Source organism: Hemibagrus wyckioides, linkage group LG14 (genome assembly GCF_019097595.1).
Source record: "Hemibagrus wyckioides isolate EC202008001 linkage group LG14, SWU_Hwy_1.0, whole genome shotgun sequence".
Taxonomy (NCBI): Eukaryota; Metazoa; Chordata; class Actinopteri; order Siluriformes; family Bagridae; genus Hemibagrus; species Hemibagrus wyckioides.
The window spans coordinates 3,807,426-3,827,940 of NC_080723.1; the positions used below are offsets into that span (position 1 = coordinate 3,807,426).

The following is a 20,515-nucleotide window of genomic DNA, read 5'->3' on the forward strand; positions in this document are numbered from 1 at the left end:
CTGTAATTACTTAGTGGATGTTTTAATCTGAAGATTCAAATGCACCCCAGTCTTTTAAAGCCTACTGTTTCAATTTGTGCCACTTTAGCTTAGAATTTCATCATGTCGATGTTCGTCAAATATCATGACTGAACAAAACAAAATACAAAATTATGACCAACAGCAACAACAACAGCTGCAAACCGCAATGAACCACTAAAAGGGAAGGAAGTTTTGTGTTTTATTTGAGATGGGTTTTTTTTTTTTTTTACCACTCTAAATGATTAAGAATGTAAATTAGGTCAGCTGGCAATACCCCAGCAGTCTGGCCATTCTCCTCTGACATCTCTCATCGACAAGACATTTGCCCCACATAATTTTACATGAAGATCCAGTCTGCCACCAACAACCATCACAGCCACCATCACTGAGATCACATTTCCCACCGATTCTGATGTTTGCTTGATGTGAACATTAACTGAATCTATTCACCTATGAATTTATGCTACATATATATACAGATTGGTTCTATCTTGATAGATAGATAGATAGATAGATAGATAGATAGATAGATAGATAGATAGATAGATAGATAGATATCTGTCTAATTTACACACGTGCACACATGCCTTTGGGAGCTCCACCTCGTTTACATTAATAAACACTGAGAGGGTTCATCGAAAATAATTGATGCAGATATAGCAGCTATTAGATATCTGAGGAGAGACTGGAATGAGACACAAGATGAACAGGACACAGAAGCTAAACTTCACATTAACACGCATAACGCGTATTCTGTCATGAAAAGTGCCACTTGTGTGCGGTTTTAAGAGAAGCAGTAACGTGCAACACACACACACACACACACTCTAACTCCTCCCACACACACACACACACACACACACTCACTGCTGGTTCAAAGCTCACTTCATCGCCTTCTAAGCAGTAGTCTTTTAGTTTTATTGCTGTGTGCTTAATATTAATACTTCGACACACATTGCATGCTCTAAGAAAGGAGTGTTTCAGAAACCCTGAGGAAACTTTATACAGGCTGCGACTCGGTGAGTGTGTGTGTGTGTGTGCGCGCGCGCGCGCGCTCAGGCAGTTCACTTGTCCGAGATGCAGTAGTTTCGTTTTTTTATTATCATTATTATTAGAAAACTTATTCATGCTTGCTGTTATAAATAAAAGTTGAAGCTGCTGCTGCTCTCTGAACCGTCGTTTTGTGACCTCGAAGTGAAAGTGCCGTGATGCTCTCCGGCTGAGAAGCTCAGCCAGTGTTGATGTTGACCTCACGCGGCTCAGGCTACGAGCTAACGGCTTAAACCTGCAGCATTTCCTAAACTTTAAATGAAGTGTACAGTAAAATGTCGTTTAAGATCATTTTTCTAAACAGACATTGTTGTTTTAAGTGGTAGAGTTTCGACTCCAGTTTAATCTGAGGTCCCAAAGTTGCCTGAGTTGGTCATGTATTTCCCAGCGTCCTGATTACTGGACTCAGCTAATTAAAAAAAAACTAATGAATTGCCTTAGATTAAAATAAATTGTCTACAATTAATTAAAAAATACAGTTTCTATCTACCAGCATTTAGCAGCTGATAAGGATGGTCTTGACCAAGTCTTTGTTTTGGTTGCTGGTCAGACTAAGCAGTATTATTCAGCAGGGAAATAAAAAATATTTGTGTGTCAATTATTATTATTATTATTATTATATCAGCCTTAGCCTTCCTTTCTGAATCCTGTTCAAAGTTTTCCTAAAATACTGTTCTCATTTGAGCTAAGCTGACATGATCTAATCAAGTCTGTGTTCAGTTATAGGGCCTGTGTGTTTTAATTACATTAACTAGTTTAATCCTTGTGAATGGCTTCTCATGACTGCACCATCACAGGAAAGCAGAAAAAGTATTTCACTCTCTAAACGTCTCCACACAAAGGCGCAGATATAAACTAAACTACAAATCCTACGTCTGAGGTCCGAAGTAATATAATATTATGTTGATTAACTTCGTGTCTTTTCATAGGCAAGCTATCATTACAGTGTGTTTCCAAGAGCCCAAACGCTGCTCATGAATCAACAGAACTGGGCATAATCTTGCCAAGCTTACATGCCTGTGTTTACCAGATGGCAAGCAAAAAGTGCATGTCATTTTTTGTTTACATTCTTGTTGTTATGCCTTACCTTAAGCCGTGTAATACATCAATCTGATCACAGTTACAGGAAATTGGCTTCTTGGAAATGTCCACTCTGTGGCTTTGTTTTTAAACAGTGCACAGTTTCAGTGTCCCATATTATTGCTAGTCAGCTAATCACGGACAGACAGATGGACGGACAGACAGATGATAGATAGATAGATAGATAGATAGATAGATAGATAGATAGATAGATAGATAGATAGATAGATAGATAGATAGAAAATGACAAATAATTTTATTATGCTATATATACAAAGATAGATTCATTCTATCTATCTATCTGTGTATATATTGCGTAATAAAATTATTTAATAGATAGATACATTCTTTTTGTTATGCCTTACCTTAAGCCGTGTAATACATCAATCTGATCACAGTTACAGGAAATTGGCTTCTTGGAAATGTCCACTCTGTGGCTTTGTTTTTAAACAGTGCACAGTTTCAGTGTCCCATATTATTGCTAGTCAGCTAATCACGGACAGACAGATGGACGGACAGACAGATGATAGATAGATAGATAGATAGATAGATAGATAGATAGATAGATAGATAGATAGATAGATAGATAGATAGATAGAAAATGACAAATAATTTTATTATGCTATATATACAAAGATAGATTCATTCTATCTATCTATCTGTGTATATATTGCGTAATAAAATTATTTAATAGATAGATACATTCTTTTTGTTATGCCTTACCTTAAGCCGTGTAATTGGCTTCTTGGAAATGTCCACTCTGTAGCTTTGTTTTTAAACAGTGCACAAGTTCCAGGGTCCCATATTACTAGTCTGCATAGTGTGACCAGTCACTCTCAGATTTGTGTGCCTTTTTTAAGTGATGCATTTATAATTTTGACACACTGCTGACAAACTTTTTATTTTAGACTGTTGAATCTGGTGTCAGATGTGTGTGGGCCTGAGCCACAGCATGCTGCAGTGTTGCTGCCTGGATATGTGTGAGCAGTATGGCCTGAGTCAGAAATGTACAACGCATTCATTAAATATGCATGCATGAGATGATGACATGAGGGAGACAGCTGTCATATTCACATGCATCAGCAGCCTCAGAATTCTATTAACAGGCCATTCTGGTAGACGGTTACTTCAATGAAATCAAAATAAATATCTATACTGTATGCAGTAGATATCAGTCATGTGAGGCACACCGTCGTGCAGAGGTTAGGCAGGAAGAGCTCCGACTAAAGGAAGTGAACTCAGTAGGTGTTGTATGTGGCTTTCAGTATGACATACATATCTCTTTGTGAGTCACCACAGATAAATACGGTGTAAACAACCCTCTTGTAACCGTTATGTACTCATTTTCTCTCACGTGCATACAGTTCCAGAGAGGAAGTACAAATTGACTTGAGCTCATTTGCACTAGAATTCTCCTGTTACCTGGTGGCCTTCACTTTGAGTATATAATGGGATCTTTTCGCCGTCCTCGCTTTATGAGCTCACCAGTGCTGTCAGACCTGGCCCGCTTTCACGCCAGTTCACCATCTCTACAACTCTCCAATGCAAGTATCTGGAATAGGTGGGTGTAAGCCTTTACAGGCATACAGATGTATTTGAAAACTCCTACTTATGTATTTTGCGACTATGTAGAATGATGCCTTTTAGATAAAACACAATTTCAACTAGATTTTTGTGAAGTTTAATAGATGACAGAATTGAATGGCTTTTAAAGGGAAATTGTAATATTGTGGCATGATATTCTTTGAGTGAGAAGTATCACAAAATTATTCAGATTGTTCTGGTGATAAATAGCCTATTTTAGAGAACTGGTTTTGTTTTGAAATATTTACGAGCGTACATTTTGTCGCCAATGTGATTCATATACAATGAGCTCAAATCTAACTTCCAAAACATCGCAGGCTCTTGTGTTGTTACTGTAAACTATACATAGAATTCCTCAACACCACTATTGTGAGCATTTTTTTTTTTTTCATTTTTCATTAATAGATTGTGTTTATTTACATTTAGCCTACTTACTGTGAATTCTCACAAAGTACTAGGCTTCCCACCAGGTCTATTGTTTCCAAAATGACCCAGAGCTGTAAAAAAATCTGAGCGGGGTTCTGCAGAAGGAAGAATCAGAAAGACTTCAGGGCAGAGGGAAACTAGGGTTTGTTGCTGTAGCAAATGTTAACCAAAATTGAATGTCTTTGCTGCCAAACTTTCTAATACACAATGCCACTTATTCAATAACTCAGAGTGTCTGGAGATGAGAAAATGACTCGTGAGTCACCAACGATGAGCGCTTTCTGCCTCTTTTTTTTTTTTTTTTTTGTCCAATTAAATTGAATTGGAGGAGACGATGATAAGAGAAAGGTCACAGGCAAATGTTAGTTAGGGAATGTAACACGCCATATTCTAAATATCTGATTTGTAATGTATTTATTGTTTCTCTATAGCTTACCATCTTCTGCTAACCATTTTAGCCTATGTATGATTGTCATCTTCCTGCAGCTTCACTGATGAATATCTATATTTCAGAATACCAGTGTTAATTAAAACTCTTTTAAGGGAAATGAGTACTTAAAGAAACCAAGTTTAAAATAACATTACTTCTCGTTAAATGGATTAAATATAAATAAATACTAATTAATTAAATATAAAAACAGCTAGCTTCTCGACTAGTAGACTGTTGCATCGCTTCCATAGAAACATGATCAAACTAAAATGTGTATGGATTTCCACACTTACTTTATATATTTATACATCGTACATATTTTGTCCTATATAAAATAATGCTGACTGTGCACAAGTATGGAGAAGGAAAAAAAAAAACTCTTCCACCCTTTGCCCACTTTATATCTGTCTGGAAATACGGCTGCTGCTGCCCCACTCTCAGGAAGTGGTGAGCAGGATGTTATTCAGTTGTAGGGGGTTCAGGGCCGAAAAGGGAGGGTACGGTGACTCTGGAGACGGAAATACACATCCTCATTTAGTCATAAAGGATTTACGCAGAAATTTTTAAATGCTTATGTGGCACACTTCTTGAGGAAGTGCTGCTCATTATCTTTGCATGACTGTGCAATTCTCTAAGGCTCGTTGTGTGCTAAAAATTTCTATATTGCAAAGGTGTGGTGGGAGCATTTTTGGTTTCTAGAAATTAATTCACTTGATGTACTTCGCAGTGTCCAATCTGCGGTCATCAAAGTATTCCAAGGAGGAGGGCTACAGACCAATGAGCTGTACAGCCTGAATGAAAGCATCAGGTGGTGAAAAATATACACTAAATTACAAATCTGCACTGATTAATAAAGATGTACTCCACGCAAGAAATCATGACTTTTTTTTAGCTCATTTGCCTCCATTATATCTGTATGTTTTCAGGTGGCTTCAAAGGACAGAACTGGGCTCCTTCATCACAGAATACTTTCAGGTGGGATCACTGTTCAGATAACAAGTGAAAATCTTCAACTAAATCTTCTTCTTTGCGTCCTCTAAAATTCAAACATTTTAATAAAAATTACATTAATTAATTAATCTAAATAAAAGAAAACACATATAAAATCATTTCTAATTTCTTTTAGTGTCTAGGAACTACCATTAAGTAAAATCAGGTCCATAAAAAGAAAGATCAAAAGTTGAAGTAGAAATCATTGGAGGAGGAGGAGGAGGGGCCTTCCCCTGTACAGTGAAGAGGATGGTGAGAACGTTCAAAGATCACAGTTTTAGAATTAAGTTAAGTTGTCTTTATTTGTCACATACATTACGGCACCCTTGGAGGTTGGGATCAGAGTGCAGGGTCAGCCATGATACAGCGCCTCTGGGTTGGAAGCAGGGTGGGTAGGGGGCCTTGCTCAAAGGCTTGGCGGTGCTGGGGCTTGAACCCTGATCTTGTGGTCAGAGCCTTAACCACTTAATCTTCCACCGCCCAGTCAACAATGACTGGAAGAGCTTTTTGGAAGGGTAGCATTTCAAACCCAGAACAACCCAAAAATACAGCATCAGTTGCATGAATACGCATGAATGGAACTATATGAGGAACCATGTGTTATGGTCAGATGAGAAGAAAAGTCTTTTTTCTGCCCAAGCTCACCATCTGCTTGTAAAATGAACTGAAACATGCATCCAAATCAGATTAAAGAAATGTTTCCGGAAATGTAATAGCAATGTTTTGCAATGGTTATCTCAGTCTCCCGAGTTGAACCCTGCTGAATACATGCTTTGAGATGGAAGTCTGCTTAATTAGAAATAAAAAGCATTCTGAAATTTTGTTCATGGAGGATGTCCAACATTGTCTCCAACTATTATCTGCAGGTCAATCTATTCCAGGTGAAACTGGGTTTTCTGCAGAATAAAAATTACTGCAAAAACCACTTTGATTGGAAAAATGGTGTATTATACAGCTTCATCATGTACTTCAATCCAAATATGATGGGTGTAAATAATTCTTGACTTTTCATTTTTGTTAATTTTAATAAATACTTTCTATACGTTAACATTTATTTCATTTTATCTGACATAGGATCAGCTCTTGAACAAAGGACTGGCACATATATTGGAGAAAATTCAGCTTCATGATGGTCAGTACTAAAATATGTAGTACAAAAGTGCTTGGCATACCATTTCTATGTATTTGGTCAAAAGGTTCAGGGTACCAAAAAATAATGTATAATCTTGAATGTTGAGTACTTTCTTGGCCTATTCCAGCTCTAGTGTAGGCTATTGTGAAAGTAGTATGGAATGTGAGCTAAGATTTTCTTCTTTGGTTCTTTTCCCTCCCAGAAGAAAACTGTCTCCATGCTCTGTCTGAGATGTGGGGAACATTTTTCACAGAGATCCTGCCAACTCTTCAAGCCATATTCTATCCTGTGCAGGTAACTGAGTAGTGTCATTCACTACAGAATGTTGTTCGCCAGCCCTAGTCCGTAGACAATGTGGTGATTGTGTGTGTGTGTGTGTGTGTGTGTGCATGCATGCTCACAGGGTCAGGAGCTGACTGTGAGACAGATGGCTCTGCTGGGTTTTAGGGACCAGGTCTTGTTGAAGCTTTCTCTAGAGAACATGCTACATACCACATCATATCCTTCTGCCATAGTACAGATGCTGCTCATATTGCAGGTGGGAATTTCATGATACTATTCCTGACTATTTAAAGACAGTAGCATTTGAATTTTCTGCTAAATATCGCAATGAATGTAGCCCAGTGTTTAATTTACATTTATTCACATAAAACATCCACAAATGCCACAAGCACACTGACCAAACATTAAAAAAAGATAAATGTTATCCTGCATATTAATGCACACATGCACAGGTTTACAAAGTAACACAGAGTTACTGATATTTATCAGGAGCTAAATATCAGCTTTTAAAATAAATCCACTTCCTCTAGAGCTACATATCTAATGTCTGTAGGCTTTTTTTTTTTTTTTTTTACACAGGGCATTCATGAGCCTAGTGGGCCTAGTAAAGAATACTATCTTCTTGAGCGACTAGTGAATATGGTGATTTCACCTTACCTGAGTAACTACCTCCACAAGAGCCACAGAGACTCCTCTTCAGGTAAGATATTAGTTTAATAGACTAATAGAAAGTATCAAAAGTGTTCAGGTACATGCACAAAAGTATTGAACATAAAACCATTGTCCCCCTGCAAATGCATGCAGTTATCTAATCAGCCAATCGTGACAACAGCGCAGTCCAAAAATGTCACGCAAGATCCAGGTCAAGATGTGCTGGTGTGAGTATTTCAGAAACTGCTGATTTCCTGGGATTCTCACACACAACAGAGTGTCTCTAGAGTTCACACAGAATGGTGCCGAAAAACAAACCTGAGTGGAAAAAAACAGTCCTGTGTGTGGAAATCCCAAACATTGTTGAAGAGGCAGAGATCAGAGGGAGAATAAGCAGATGGGTTTGAGTTGCAAGAAAGGGTATAGTACAATGTATTGGCAAAAGTTTTGGGACACCTCTCTAAAGCATTGAATTCAGGTGTTGTTTTTCAGGGGTTAGGCCTGACCTCTTAGTTCCAGTGAAAGGAACTCTTAATGCTTCCGCATACCAAGACATTTTGGACAATTTCATGCTCCCAACTTTGTGGGAACAGTTTGGGGATGTTCCCACAAAGTTTGGGGATGACCTTTTCCTGTTCCAACATGACTGCACACCAGTGCACAAAGAAAGGACTGAATTTAATGATTTGGAGGGGTGTCCCAAAACTTTTGCCAATATAGTATAACTCAAATAACCACTCTGTACAACTGTAGTGAGCATAAAAGCATTTCATCATCGAACTTTGAAGTGGATGGGCTACAACAGCAAAAGACCACATACAGTTCCGCTCCTGACAGCCGAGAACAGGAATCTGAATTTTTTTGCAGTTTTCTGCTTACCACTGTTGTAAAGACTGCTTATCTGAGTTAGTTTGGTCATTCTCCTTTAACCTCTTGCATCATCAAGGTGTTACAGTCTGCAGATTCTCCGCTTGCAAGATGTTTCTTGATTTTCACACCATTCTTTGTCAGAGAGAGAGTGTAAATCCAAAGAGATTAGCAGTTTCTAAAATATTCAACCTAGTCCATCTGGTACCAACAACCATGTCCCGTTTTTTTCCTGCCCCATTCTGATATTCAGTGTGAGCCATAACTGAAGCCTTTGACCTGCATCTACACTGTGCTACTGCCACATGATATGCTGATTGCAACCAAAACAAATGAAATGCAAATTCATCGCCAAACAAGAAAATTAAACCCAAAATAGTTCACAAATTACTTACAAATAAAACATATTATTGGATACGTGTTTACCTAATTGCTGTGACACTAACTGCTTATTAATTTTGTTACTTTTATTCCTCTTATTAGTTCCTATGAAAAGAGACATGGTTATAACAGAATTATGTACTGTATCATTAGCTTATTTTGTTGATAGCTAAGTTTAAGGCCCTTAGTTTAATGTGCTATTGTGCCCCCTAGTGGACACTTTGGATCTTTCAATTCAATTACAATCCACAAAACCATTTTAATCCAGAACACAGATTATCAGTTCATTTAGTGGGTTGGATTAGATCCTTTGTGGGACCAGTCCTGTTCTGTGGGTTGTATGTTTTACACCCCTGCATTACACTGTTCCAGTCAATCATATTAAGACATAATTGTAACCAGTTCTTTCTACTCTTGCACCAGGGTGTCATTTGGAAAACTCCAGTCTGGAGACTGCACCTCACTTTGGCCAGCCGGAGATCACCATCACACACTTTGCTACAGAATCGTTGCTGACGCCTCTCATGGAGCAGGAAGGCGAGGCCTATCTGGAGAGGGTTGGTGGAATACGGCGCCACACAGTCGCCAACGTTCATTCAGACATCCACTTTCTCTCCATGACAAACAGAACTGATGGTGGTGATAATGGGCAGGTGACAAAAGTAAAGAGAACTGCTTCTCCCAAGCCTTTCTCCCGGCCACTGGTCATCCTGGACTCTCATTTGACTATGACAAAACCACAAATATGCCAGAACAGTGCTGAGACGAGCTGAAAACTGTTTGATGGATTATGGAGTATTGCATTTGAGCAAAAAACGATACTGTATACAGATACAGACTCAGTGTGAGCACTAAGACGCAGTGCTTGACAAAAGTCTACACATTGCAGAATGGACAATTAAGAATCATTACCCCCCCACCACCACCACCAAAAAAAAAACTGTTGTTATTTCAGGTATTTATATTAATCACATTAGTGGAGCCTTTGGGATTATCACAGCAGTTAAAGTGCAGAATGGGCCGATTTGACTACTTAAAGTATTCAGCAGCATTCCACGTCCTCCTAATCAGCCAGAGGGGCTATACACGATCTGTCAAATTGATTATATCAATGACTGTGTACTGTTTTTCTGGCCATCAATTTACATAAATAGTCATTTATCACATGTACACAACTGTGTCTTGTACAAAATTTTTTTTACCAGTGTTGGAAAAGTACAAGAACAGCTTTAATGCTCATTTAGAAACAACATTATTATTCGGTTGAATGTTTAAAGCATGAGAATGAGGAGTTCCTATAAATAGCTGAGTCGTGTCCTGTGCTGCGCTCTAAGAGAGGCATGCTCTTTTTCTGCTGTAGAAGTGGCAAAGCTATGTGGAATTTCAGCTCTGCTGAGCTAACACTGTTTACACAGATGCAGTATTAGGCAAAATCTTCCTGAGCTTTCAGCTGTTTGGGATTATTGACCCGACTACACTGTGTGACACTTAATTGTTTTGAGCCATTTTAGTATGTATTGTACACTTTGTTTGTAGTGGAGTTGCTGATGTTCTGGTCTACAGAGTAATGTATTGCATGGAATATTTTAATTCTAATTTCAATTTGAACAATATTGTCTTAATCAATGTGCAGTGTGGGACACATTTGTAGTAATAAAGTGTTAGTTCTCTGTTCTTGGTTAGTCACTATATTTCTTTTGATGCAGTCGTGACTGCATGTCTGATGTTCGTGTTTCCTATCCAGTGGGACACTCACGTGTAGGCTTGTTTCCTTCAGGACTAAAATCAAGTCTTAATCAATGTAGTCTTCCTAGAATAGAAAAGCAGTTAAGGAGCTTTTGTGGCCTTATTTGAATGCTGATCCTTGCAGAGAAATGGGGGAGTGTTGTGTGGGAGTGTTGCAGAGTGTGACCCTGCTAAGCAAAGTTGAGGGTTATACTTAAGAAGACTTTGACCATGGATACGTTCTGTGTATTAAATATAGGGAAGTTTTATTTTTTACTTATCTTATGCCATTCATAAACGTTTACATGTTTTGCAATTCAATTAAAAATCAAGGGGATAACAAATACTACTACTGGTGTCTTCTGGGTGACAGCAAAGTGTATGATTTTGATCAGTCATACAGTGAAATCGCAAGGAGGACAAAATATATATAGGAGTCTTGAGATGAGCAGATGTTCCAGGGTCTGGAGGCCACAACACTGAATCATCAGCCACCCACAAAGGTCACAATGGTATCGATACCCTTCAGTACCAATGTATCTGAGTGTGTGGGCTGGAGTATAAGGATGGGCAGGGCTTTGGACGTAATTAGCAGAAGCATGGCTTTATTCAGGAAGAGATTAAAAAAGCCAGTGTAAAGGTATAGGGGTGTTTGAGCAGTGTGTCAGATCTCTGAATTCTGAATATACTGAATTAAAAGAGAAATGCACCGGTTTCTCATAAGTCAGCAAGGTTGTGTACCTGAAAAGGGGCTGTTTAGAACTTAATATGGGGTTCAGGTAAGAATGTAAAATCAAATAAAGAAGAAGAGGCAATAACAATAAGGGCGATGGAGAATTCTGACATTTCACTACATAGAGATTTCAACCAGCCAATTAAAATTCTGCCAGGATCATTTCAGACTGTTTTTTATAAGATATGCTGGTATTGTGGATGACTCTAATGTCATGCAGCTGACATACAGTTCAGTTTTATTTTCCTGTCAAAACACAACAAATAGAGTTCCTGTATCTTCTCTGGAATAATTCAGGATTCTGAACATAAGTATTTGTTACTTATTTATCTTACTTATGTTCAGGTTACTGAACAGGTTTCATTACTTTACCATTTCTGGGAAAGGAGTGATTCTGGAGCCTATTAAAATGAAAATTGGCCCACGATTCAATTCAATTTATTTGTATAGCGCCTTTTACAATGGACATTGTCTCAAAGCAGCTTTACAAAAGAAGAGTAACAGAGAAAGGAGAGAAAAAAAATATCAAATTAAATTATTAAACTACTTTATCCCTAATGAGCTAACCTGAGTGACTTGCAAGGGTGGCCCACAAACCTCCTAACTCTTGACATTCTGTAACCTATTAACCAAACTGTAAATATTTCCCAAACTACCACTACCCTCACAAATGCCCAGTCTTCACAAACATGCATGTGAGGCAGCATTTACATTACTAGTGTATTGACCTACACTAGATGGGCAGTGGCCCTGCGATGGACTGGTGGCCTGTCCAGGGTGTACCCCTGCCTTTCACCCAATGTGCGCTGGGATAGGCTCCAGCAGATCCCCGTGACCCTAATCAGGAATAAAGCGGGTATAGAAAATGGATGGATAGATAGGGCGATAGATGGGCGGTTGTGTGTAAATCCCACTCCGTGCTACAAGGGGGCAGTGCAACAACAGCTGTTGTGCAGGCGGATGAGGAAACCAGCGTCACATAGAAAGTTGATGTATTCCCCCGCGCGTCAGAAAAGCAGCGACGAGTTAGCGCACGAGCCGTTGAAGCTAGCGCGCGAACGGAAGCGTTTAGTGTCGTATTTAAGAGGAAAAGTCTGATGTTTCGCCGTTTTCGGACGAGCCAGAGCAGCACGCGCTAACAGGGAGGGGTTTTAAGGGAAAATAAGCAGGCGTTTCATTTGCATTGCTCGCGCACTCATTGACTCAGATGGCGGCTACAGTGGAGGAGCTTTACCGTAACTACGGCATCCTTGCCGACGCCAAGGAGGACCTCAGTCAGGTTTGTGTTCATCCGGGACTTATAAACAAGCACCATTTCCACATGCGATACATATGCACTGTAGTTTGCCACACGTGAGTGGATTAATGATGCATTAGTTAACTCAATTGGTGGTCTTTACCTTGCAGAAAACGCATACACGGCCTTCAGCAGTGAGCTAAGCTAACGAAGCTAAGCTAACGTTAACCTCACCAGCAGCCATGTAGCTACCAGAGTGCAGTCGTTTTTAAAGGTGTACTGCAGGCTGTGAAAGGCTTCTACAGTCCCTTAGTGTAATATATAATCTGTAGTGTTTAGGGTTTGAGCTACTTTAACACTTTGTAGCTGTAAAGTAAATAGTGAAGGGTGATCTGTCATATTTATGCTTCAGAACATGATTAAAGGGGATGCGTTATGTGTCTTACTTAAAGACATGCTCAGATTAATTATCCACCTATAAATATTCCTGGTAATTAGAGCTAGCTGATTTGTGTAAAAGTTAAGAAGCGAGTTTTTAATGTTCGTAGGAATGAGTAGATTGTTGTTCGGAAGACGTTTGATTTACAAGTCCCACTCCTCATTCATTAAATTCATTCATTCATTCATTCATCTTATTGGTTTATGTTGATCAGACTGGTTGTGGTCTAGAACCTATGCTGGGAACACTGGTAGGCTTGTATAGACCTAGCAAGGGTCACTAGTCCATGACCGGCCCCCATGAACACACTCCTTCAAACTTAAAGGCAAAAAATTGTAGACAGTGTTACTACCAGCATGTCATTGGGAGGTGGGAAGAAACTGGAAACCCACAAGGAGAACATGTGAAGAAGCTTTACAGAGATCGTAACCCAAGGTCGTAATTAAACCTGGAGCTGTGAGATGGCGATGCCATTCGGTTCATTACTGCACTGATCAGAATGTCATTTAACTATTTGTGTTCCAGCATAAAGATGCATACCAGGTTATTCTGGATGGTGTGAAAGGAGGCCCAAAGGAGAAGCGTTTGGCTGCACAGTTCATTCCAAAGTTCTTCAGCAGTTTTCCAGACCTGGCAGATGCAGCAATTAACGCACAGTTGGATTTGTGTGAAGATGAAGATGTATCGGTAAGGTCATGTCTCTCTGGGCACAAAAAAAAAATCCTCAGTTGTTGCGCTCAATGCATGTCAATACCTGGCTGTTTGTATCATGTCTTTTGCAGATTCGCCGACAGGCCATCAAAGAACTTCCACGCTTTGCTGCTGGAGAGAATTTACCAAGAGTAGCAGACATCCTCACACAACTACTGCAGACAGGTATTTGTGTGAATTAAAAGTGCTGGTAAAATTTAGAGAGCACAAGCTAAAAGTGTATTTTTAAAGGATTTATAAAAAGCTCTATCAGAAGTCAGAAAGAAATGTATTACCAAGTATGTTTACACACACAAGGAATTTAACTCAGTGACCAGAGCTCCAGTGTGGAAGAAAGTATCAAGGTCGCAACAAAGATAAAATCATGTTTTCAACATTTAGGATGTCTACAGTATAGCCTAAAACCTGCACAATAAAAATACTAAAAAAAGAAAAATCAAACATCAATCCAGTCCGACAGCAACGTAGAAAAATTACCTTGTTAGTGTAAGGCTATGTCTACGCTAATCTGGATAAACTAATCCATGTCCACATTGTCTTTGACAGCCATTTTCACCTGGCTTTTATTTACTGCTATTTTAGCTGCAGAATTCTGCTCTGTGCATGTGAAAATATATTGTGATGTGGTGATATTGTGATCTGTTTAAGCCTTTTTGACTATGAGCATTTTCTCACCCATTCCCAGATGATGCAGCAGAATTCAACCAAGTAAACACAGCACTGATTTCCATATTCAAAATTGATGCTAGAGGTATTTTACTCTCATTTTTCTTTCACTGTTAGAACTCAATTTGCAAGTTGTAAAAGCTTGGTTAACTTTAAATTCTAAGTGTAAAAATGTATATATAAGAAAACAGTGACTAGTTGGCATGTATTTTTCCTCTAGATTTTCTTGTATTGTTTTTGTTTTTTGCTTTTTTTTGTGAAATAGTCCAGTGTGCAAAATTTTTTTAAAATCATTTTTCCAAGGGACACTTGGAGGTCTTTTCAGTCAAATTCTACAGGGAGAGGATGTTGTACGAGAAAGAGCCATCAAGTTCCTCTCTGCCAAGTTGAAGGCAATGCCAGAAGAAACCCTGACCAAGGAAGTGGAGGACTTTATCTTCACAGAGACAAAAAAGGTTAGATGACCTGATTCAAGTTTAGATGACTTTTCATTTTGTTTGTATTCTTGGGGAAGCTGAAAATTCATTCATTTTTCAACCAGGGCAGACTTGCCTACCTTCATGCATTTTGTGTTGAGCTCCACATTTTAACACTGGAGTACACAATGTTTGTAGGATCAATATGGAATCAGTCAACAGGTGAACTGATTGCATTTAGGAATTGATCCAAACAGGGGCAAGGTCACAGCAAGGTCAAAAAGATTTGAAATGTTATTTCTTAAATAGTTTTCTTCCTGTTTGTCACACAGAGATGTTACTTCATCTTCAGCGCATCAAGGACCATTATCTCTCTGTCTATGATTAAGATTTATATGGAATATACTAGAAAGTTTGATTTATGTGGACTTATCAAGCAGATGAGTTAATAAGATTTTGGAATTGATCCTAACAGGCTCATGGTCACGGCAAGGTAAAATGTGTGAATTAATGTTTTATCAAGGGGCACTTTGTCCCAGTTAAGATGATCATTTCTTGCTATGTACTGTGTTGTGGCACAGGTTTTGGAGGATGTGACTGGAGAGGAGTTTGTGCTTCTGATGCGGGTTCTGTCCGGCCTGAAGAGCTTGCAGACGGTGAGCGGGAGGCAGCAGCTGGTTGAGTTGGTGGTGGAACAGGCCTACCTGGAGCAGGCCCTCAACCCTGCTGATGCTGACAGCGTGGACCGCCTGCTGCAGTGCACTCGCCAGGCACTTCCATTGTTCTCAGTGAGTTGGACTGCAGTACAATCAAGATCCTTTTTGTCTTTTTATATTCACTATATTGCCAAAAGTTTTGGGACACCCTTTCAAATCATTGAATTCAGGGGTTGGGCTTGGCCCCTTAGTTCCAGTGAAAGGAACTCTTTCTTATGTTTCAGCATACCAAGACGTTTTGGACTATTTCATGCTCCCAACTTTATGGACTTTGTTTGGGGAAGTGGTCATCCCCAAACTGTTTGCACAAACAGGAGGAACTTCAGAGTCCTGACTTCAACCCTATAGAGAACATCTTTGGGATGAATTAGAGCGGAGACTGCAAGCCAGGCCTTCTCGTCCAATATCGGTGTCTAATCTCAGAAATGCACTTCTAGAGGAATGGTCAAAAATTCCCATAAACACTCCTAAATCTTGTGGAAAGCCTTCTCTGAAGAGTTGAAGCTGTTATAGATGCAAAGGGCGGGCCGACTCCATATTACATTCATGTGAATGTAAAGGCAGACATCTAAGTTTTGGCCTGGCTCGCAGTCTCTGCTCCAATTCATCCCAAAGGTGTTCTATCAGGTTGAGGTCAGGACTCTGTGCAGGCCAGTCACGTTCCTCCACACCAAACTCGCTCATCCATGTCTTTATGGACCTTGCTTTGTGCACTGGTGTGCAGTCATGTTGGAACAGGAAGGGGTCATCCCCAAACTGTGTTCCACAAAGCTTGTCCAAAATGTCTTGGTATGCTGAATTCAAAGATTTGGGGGAGTTTCCCACAACTTTTGGCAACATAGTGTATGTTAAAAGGCAGTCAGTTTGCATGAAACGTGTTGACATTGTTTTTTTTTCTGAATCCACAGAAAAATGTACATTCCACTCGATTTGTGACGTACTTTTGCGAACATGTTCTGCCTAACCTCAGCATGCTCACCAGCCCTGTGGCAGAACTGGACATCCAGCTTGAAGTGAGCATCATGTGTATAAATCAGCAAATCTGATTTTTAAAAGACGTTTCCCATTTTTAAATAGATAAACACGGTGCTATTAAAATTCCACTACTTTCATCTTGTCGCTCTCTTCCTATAATATGTTGTAACTAATATATGCATAGCTAAAAAACAAAATGACCCCTATATGTTATCCCTTATCATTTTTCTCCAGGTTCTGAAACTGCTGGCTGAGATGAGTCCGTACTGTGGTGACATGGACAAACTCGAGTCTAACCTTATGATGCTGTTTGAGAAACTTCTGGTAAACTTCTAATCAACTGTGGAACTAAACAGTGTTTATTTGTGTGGAATTACGTTTTAGCTTTAAGTACTCATTGTTTCACGCTGGATTTACCTGATCGCTCAGAGGAGATGGAATAAAACTGTTGTCGTGTCGATGCTGTAGTTTTTGTCTTTTCTGCTTACAGAATACACAGAAATACTTTCCCTGAAACTGGAGTTAATTTAAAATGATTTCTACTTCATACATTACAACAAATTAGAGCTTAAATTGCATATGAAGAAGTATTGGAAATCTTGCTGTTGTGTAAAATGTAACCAGTACCATTTTTATATATAAATAATGGACTGTGTCTTCTCCTTGATGTTTAGGAGTTCATGCCTTTGCCTCCTGAAGAAGAGAATGGAGAAAATGCTGGGAATGAGGAACCAAAGCTCCAGTTCAGCTATGTGGAATGCCTGCTCTTCAGTTTCCACCAGCTGGGCAAAAAGCTACCAGATTTTCTTATTGACAAGGTCAATGCTGAGAAATTAAAAGACTTCAAGATCAGGTTTGTGTCTCTGCCCTGGCTGCCGGTCAGTTTATTTTGTGTATTATCCCCAGTGAATTTCATTCCTGTCATTGAATCTACAGGCTGCAGTACTTTGCACGAGGACTGCAAGTGTATATCCGCCAACTCCGTGTGGCTTTGCAAGGCAAAACTGGTGATGCTCTAAAGACTGAAGAGGTATTGTTAAACTGTTAACTCCTCCCCTATGGATTAATATATAGTACCTCTTTTGGTGTTTGAATGCTTAGTGGTCTTCATAAACTTGTGCTTTGTGTTCCCTTAGAATAAAATCAAAGTGGTGGCTTTGAAAATTACCAACAACATCAATGTCCTAATCAAGGTAATGCTTTTAATTAAGCATTCTCATAGTCTCATAAGTGAATGGAAAAATAATATAAATCAACTGCTGCTTATTGTTGATCTCTACATTTTTAAATGTTGATCTTGCTAACTGTTTCAGGATCTCTTCCACAACCCTCCGTCCTACAAGAGCACTGTCACTTTGTCCTGGAAACCAGTGCAAAAGACCGAGGCGGCGGTGGCAGCAGCAGCAGCAGCTGTTGTGGGGTAAACAAATTATCCCTACTTGCAAGTATTTTTTGGGGGATACGCTCATGGTCTGACATCTCTTATCTATCCTGTAGACAAAAACGCTCTTCTGGAGAGGATGTGCCTACAGGAACCATTGGAAAGAAAGTTTCCCCTTTGCCCAGGAGGGATGCAAGACAAATATATAACCCCCCGAGTGGGAAATACAGTGCTAGCATTGGGAACTTTACTTATGGTGAGTTTGGTAAACTTCAATTTTGTGAACTGTAGCCATTCAAAGGAGAAGAAAATAGAATGGCATTCCTTGGTACCTCATAAATTTTGGAATAAGTTAGTGTTGGTAAGGTGTTGAATATCAGTCCCATCTCTAGTGGGTGCCACTGTTGATACATGACTTAAAGTCTAGTGTCCATGGCAAACACAAAAAATTGTGACCTAAATATCCCACTGTATTCCTAATTGTCATCCAAAGTATGGTTGTCATGACCTGGATCCTAGGACTTGAAAAAGCTAGACTCAGAAGACAGCTGTATGCTGTCTGTTAGTACTTTAGGACTTTAAGAAGCATAGGATAAGAAAACTGGAGCAAAGTTACCTATGAAATACCTTTAAAATGCTAAATAAATCAGTGTCAATATGGCATTCTGTATGCAGTACCCTTGCTTCTCTCACCGTAAATGGAGACTGTTTAGAGTTAATCAACGTGAAATGAAATCTCTATCCCGATCTTACGGCAAAGATCACCTGCCTAATATTGGTGTTGGTCCCCCTTTTGCTGCCAAAATGGCCCCTGACCCATCATACACTGTGTATTCTGACACCTTTCTATCAGAACCAGCATTAACTTCTGTTAGTCGGATCAGACCACACAAGCCTTCGCTCTCCACGTGCATGAATGAGCCTTGGCCGCTCATGACCCTGTTCGCTGGTTTACCACTGTTCCTTACTTTTGATAAGGACCACTTTTTTGATAGATACTGACCACTGCAGCCCGGGAACACCCAACAAGAGTTGCAGTTTTGGAAATGCTCAGATCCAGTGGTCTAGACATCACACTTACCTTCGTCACACTCGCTCAAATCTTTGCGCTTGCCCATTTTTTTCTGCTTCTAACACATCAAGTTTGAGGACAAAATGTTCACCTAATATATCCCACCCACTAACAGGTGCCATGATGAGATAATCAGTGTTATTCACCTAACCTGTTGGTGGTCATAATGTTATGCCTGATTGGGGGGTGGGTGTGTATATATGTAGGTAAGTTGGAGAACATGGCACTGAAAATTGTACAATGCATTCTGTCTTCCCAGAGCAAAGAGGTGGGTTCAGAGGCGGCCGGGGTAGGGGTTTTGGAAGAGGAAACAGAAGTCGAGGGCGGATCTTCTGAAGGAGGACTATATAAACATTTTTAGACATCCATCTACACAGCTGCAGGTCTGCCACATGCCAGCATCTCTACTGTTCTGACAGCATCGGTCCTATTAGTCTCCCCATTTACCACTTATTGTACTTTTTCCCCTCTCCAGGTTTGTTCTAAACGTAGTGCAGAAATCATACTTAGTTTGTGTGTGACTTTTACTTTTTTCTTTTTTTTCCTTCCTCCCTTTTAATTTTGGTTTGGTTGTGTGCTTTTTATGTTTTGTTTTTATTTTATTTTATTATTTTTTTGTTGTTGAGGATAAAAACAAGGCAATTGTGTAATATGTACTTTCTGATTGTATTTGTACGGTGGCAGATCTTTTGTATTTTTTTTTTAATCTTATTTTTTCAGTGTTTTTGTTGGATATTGTCTTCACATGACTTTGTAAGATACATTTGTTTTGATCTGCATTTTATTATAAACCAGTCCAGTCAAAAAAAAAAAAGTCCTGTCATTGGTAATTTTTGCAAATATGTATTTAAGTTTATAACAGATGTACTTTGGGCTTTGCAATTTTTCATAAGTAAGGAAAGGAAGTGTAGTATTTTTAGTGATGTAATCCTTGATAACATTTGTCTTAATAGATGGTAGTTACCACGATTTAGCTTCCAATACTGACTGATTACATTTTTCAGGTAAATTTTTCAGATTTGAGGATCTATTTTGAATTTCACATTTTTTTGCATGCATATTTTACAGCAGTTGAAATAGGTATGCAAGTATTTTGAATAAAAACAAACAATTGTTCCGTCTAGTTTTTATAGTTTGGTTATTGACAGTGGCTGGTTCTGCTTGGTAATAAGGGTGCAAAGGCTGGCCACCGTAAACAAAATAATAATAATAAATTACACTTTACATTCTGTGTTGCTCGTTAATGAGCGCCTCTTAATTACATACTTACTTTTGCCGACACCAAACGTTCACTGTTCTTATTTTTGATTCTTTAAGGAAAATAAGTAATGAACATAGAAAGTGAAGTTCAAATATACAACATTAAATGTTTCTGCATTTTTATCTATTTTTGCTCTATTTTTAAGTTTTACATATTTATTTTTAAAAACATTGGGCATATAAAGTAAAATATGCCACATGGACTCACATAGGCTTCTGCATTGAACAGAAAAGCACTCCTTTAAAGGTTCCAATTTGTTTACAGCCCCAAGAATAAACAGGTTACACTT

The 20,515-nt window shown here is 39.0% G+C and overlaps 2 protein-coding genes across 3 annotated transcripts; both read left to right on the forward strand.

The window, feature by feature from the left end:
• The first annotated feature begins 868 nt into the window (after positions 1-868).
• On the forward strand, positions 869-10,919 carry prr5l (proline rich 5 like). 2 transcript variants are annotated; one of them, XM_058407383.1, is made up of 9 exons: positions 869-1,040; positions 3,516-3,712; positions 5,319-5,399; positions 5,518-5,566; positions 6,656-6,713; positions 6,919-7,007; positions 7,117-7,251; positions 7,575-7,695; positions 9,318-10,919. In XM_058407383.1, exons 2-9 carry the CDS (start codon positions 3,600-3,602, stop codon positions 9,665-9,667), a joined length of 996 nt encoding a protein of 331 aa, XP_058263366.1. In that variant the 5' UTR covers positions 869-1,040; positions 3,516-3,599; the 3' UTR covers positions 9,668-10,919. The 2 variants fall into 2 exon arrangements, with proteins under 2 accessions (XP_058263366.1, XP_058263365.1); XM_058407382.1 differs by having other exon boundaries at positions 870-1,040; positions 6,916-7,007; positions 9,318-10,916.
• Positions 10,920-12,330: 1,411 nt separating this feature from the next.
• api5 (apoptosis inhibitor 5) lies at positions 12,331-20,081 on the forward strand. Its single transcript, XM_058408887.1, has 14 exons — positions 12,331-12,631; positions 13,554-13,715; positions 13,811-13,904; positions 14,425-14,490; positions 14,709-14,860; positions 15,403-15,609; positions 16,446-16,550; positions 16,747-16,836; positions 17,187-17,365; positions 17,449-17,542; positions 17,649-17,705; positions 17,826-17,932; positions 18,010-18,149; positions 19,225-20,081. The coding sequence occupies exons 1-14, from the start codon at positions 12,560-12,562 to the stop codon at positions 19,299-19,301; spliced, it is 1,602 nt and encodes a 533-aa protein (XP_058264870.1). The 5' UTR covers positions 12,331-12,559; the 3' UTR covers positions 19,302-20,081.
• Positions 20,082-20,515: the final 434 nt, after the last annotated feature.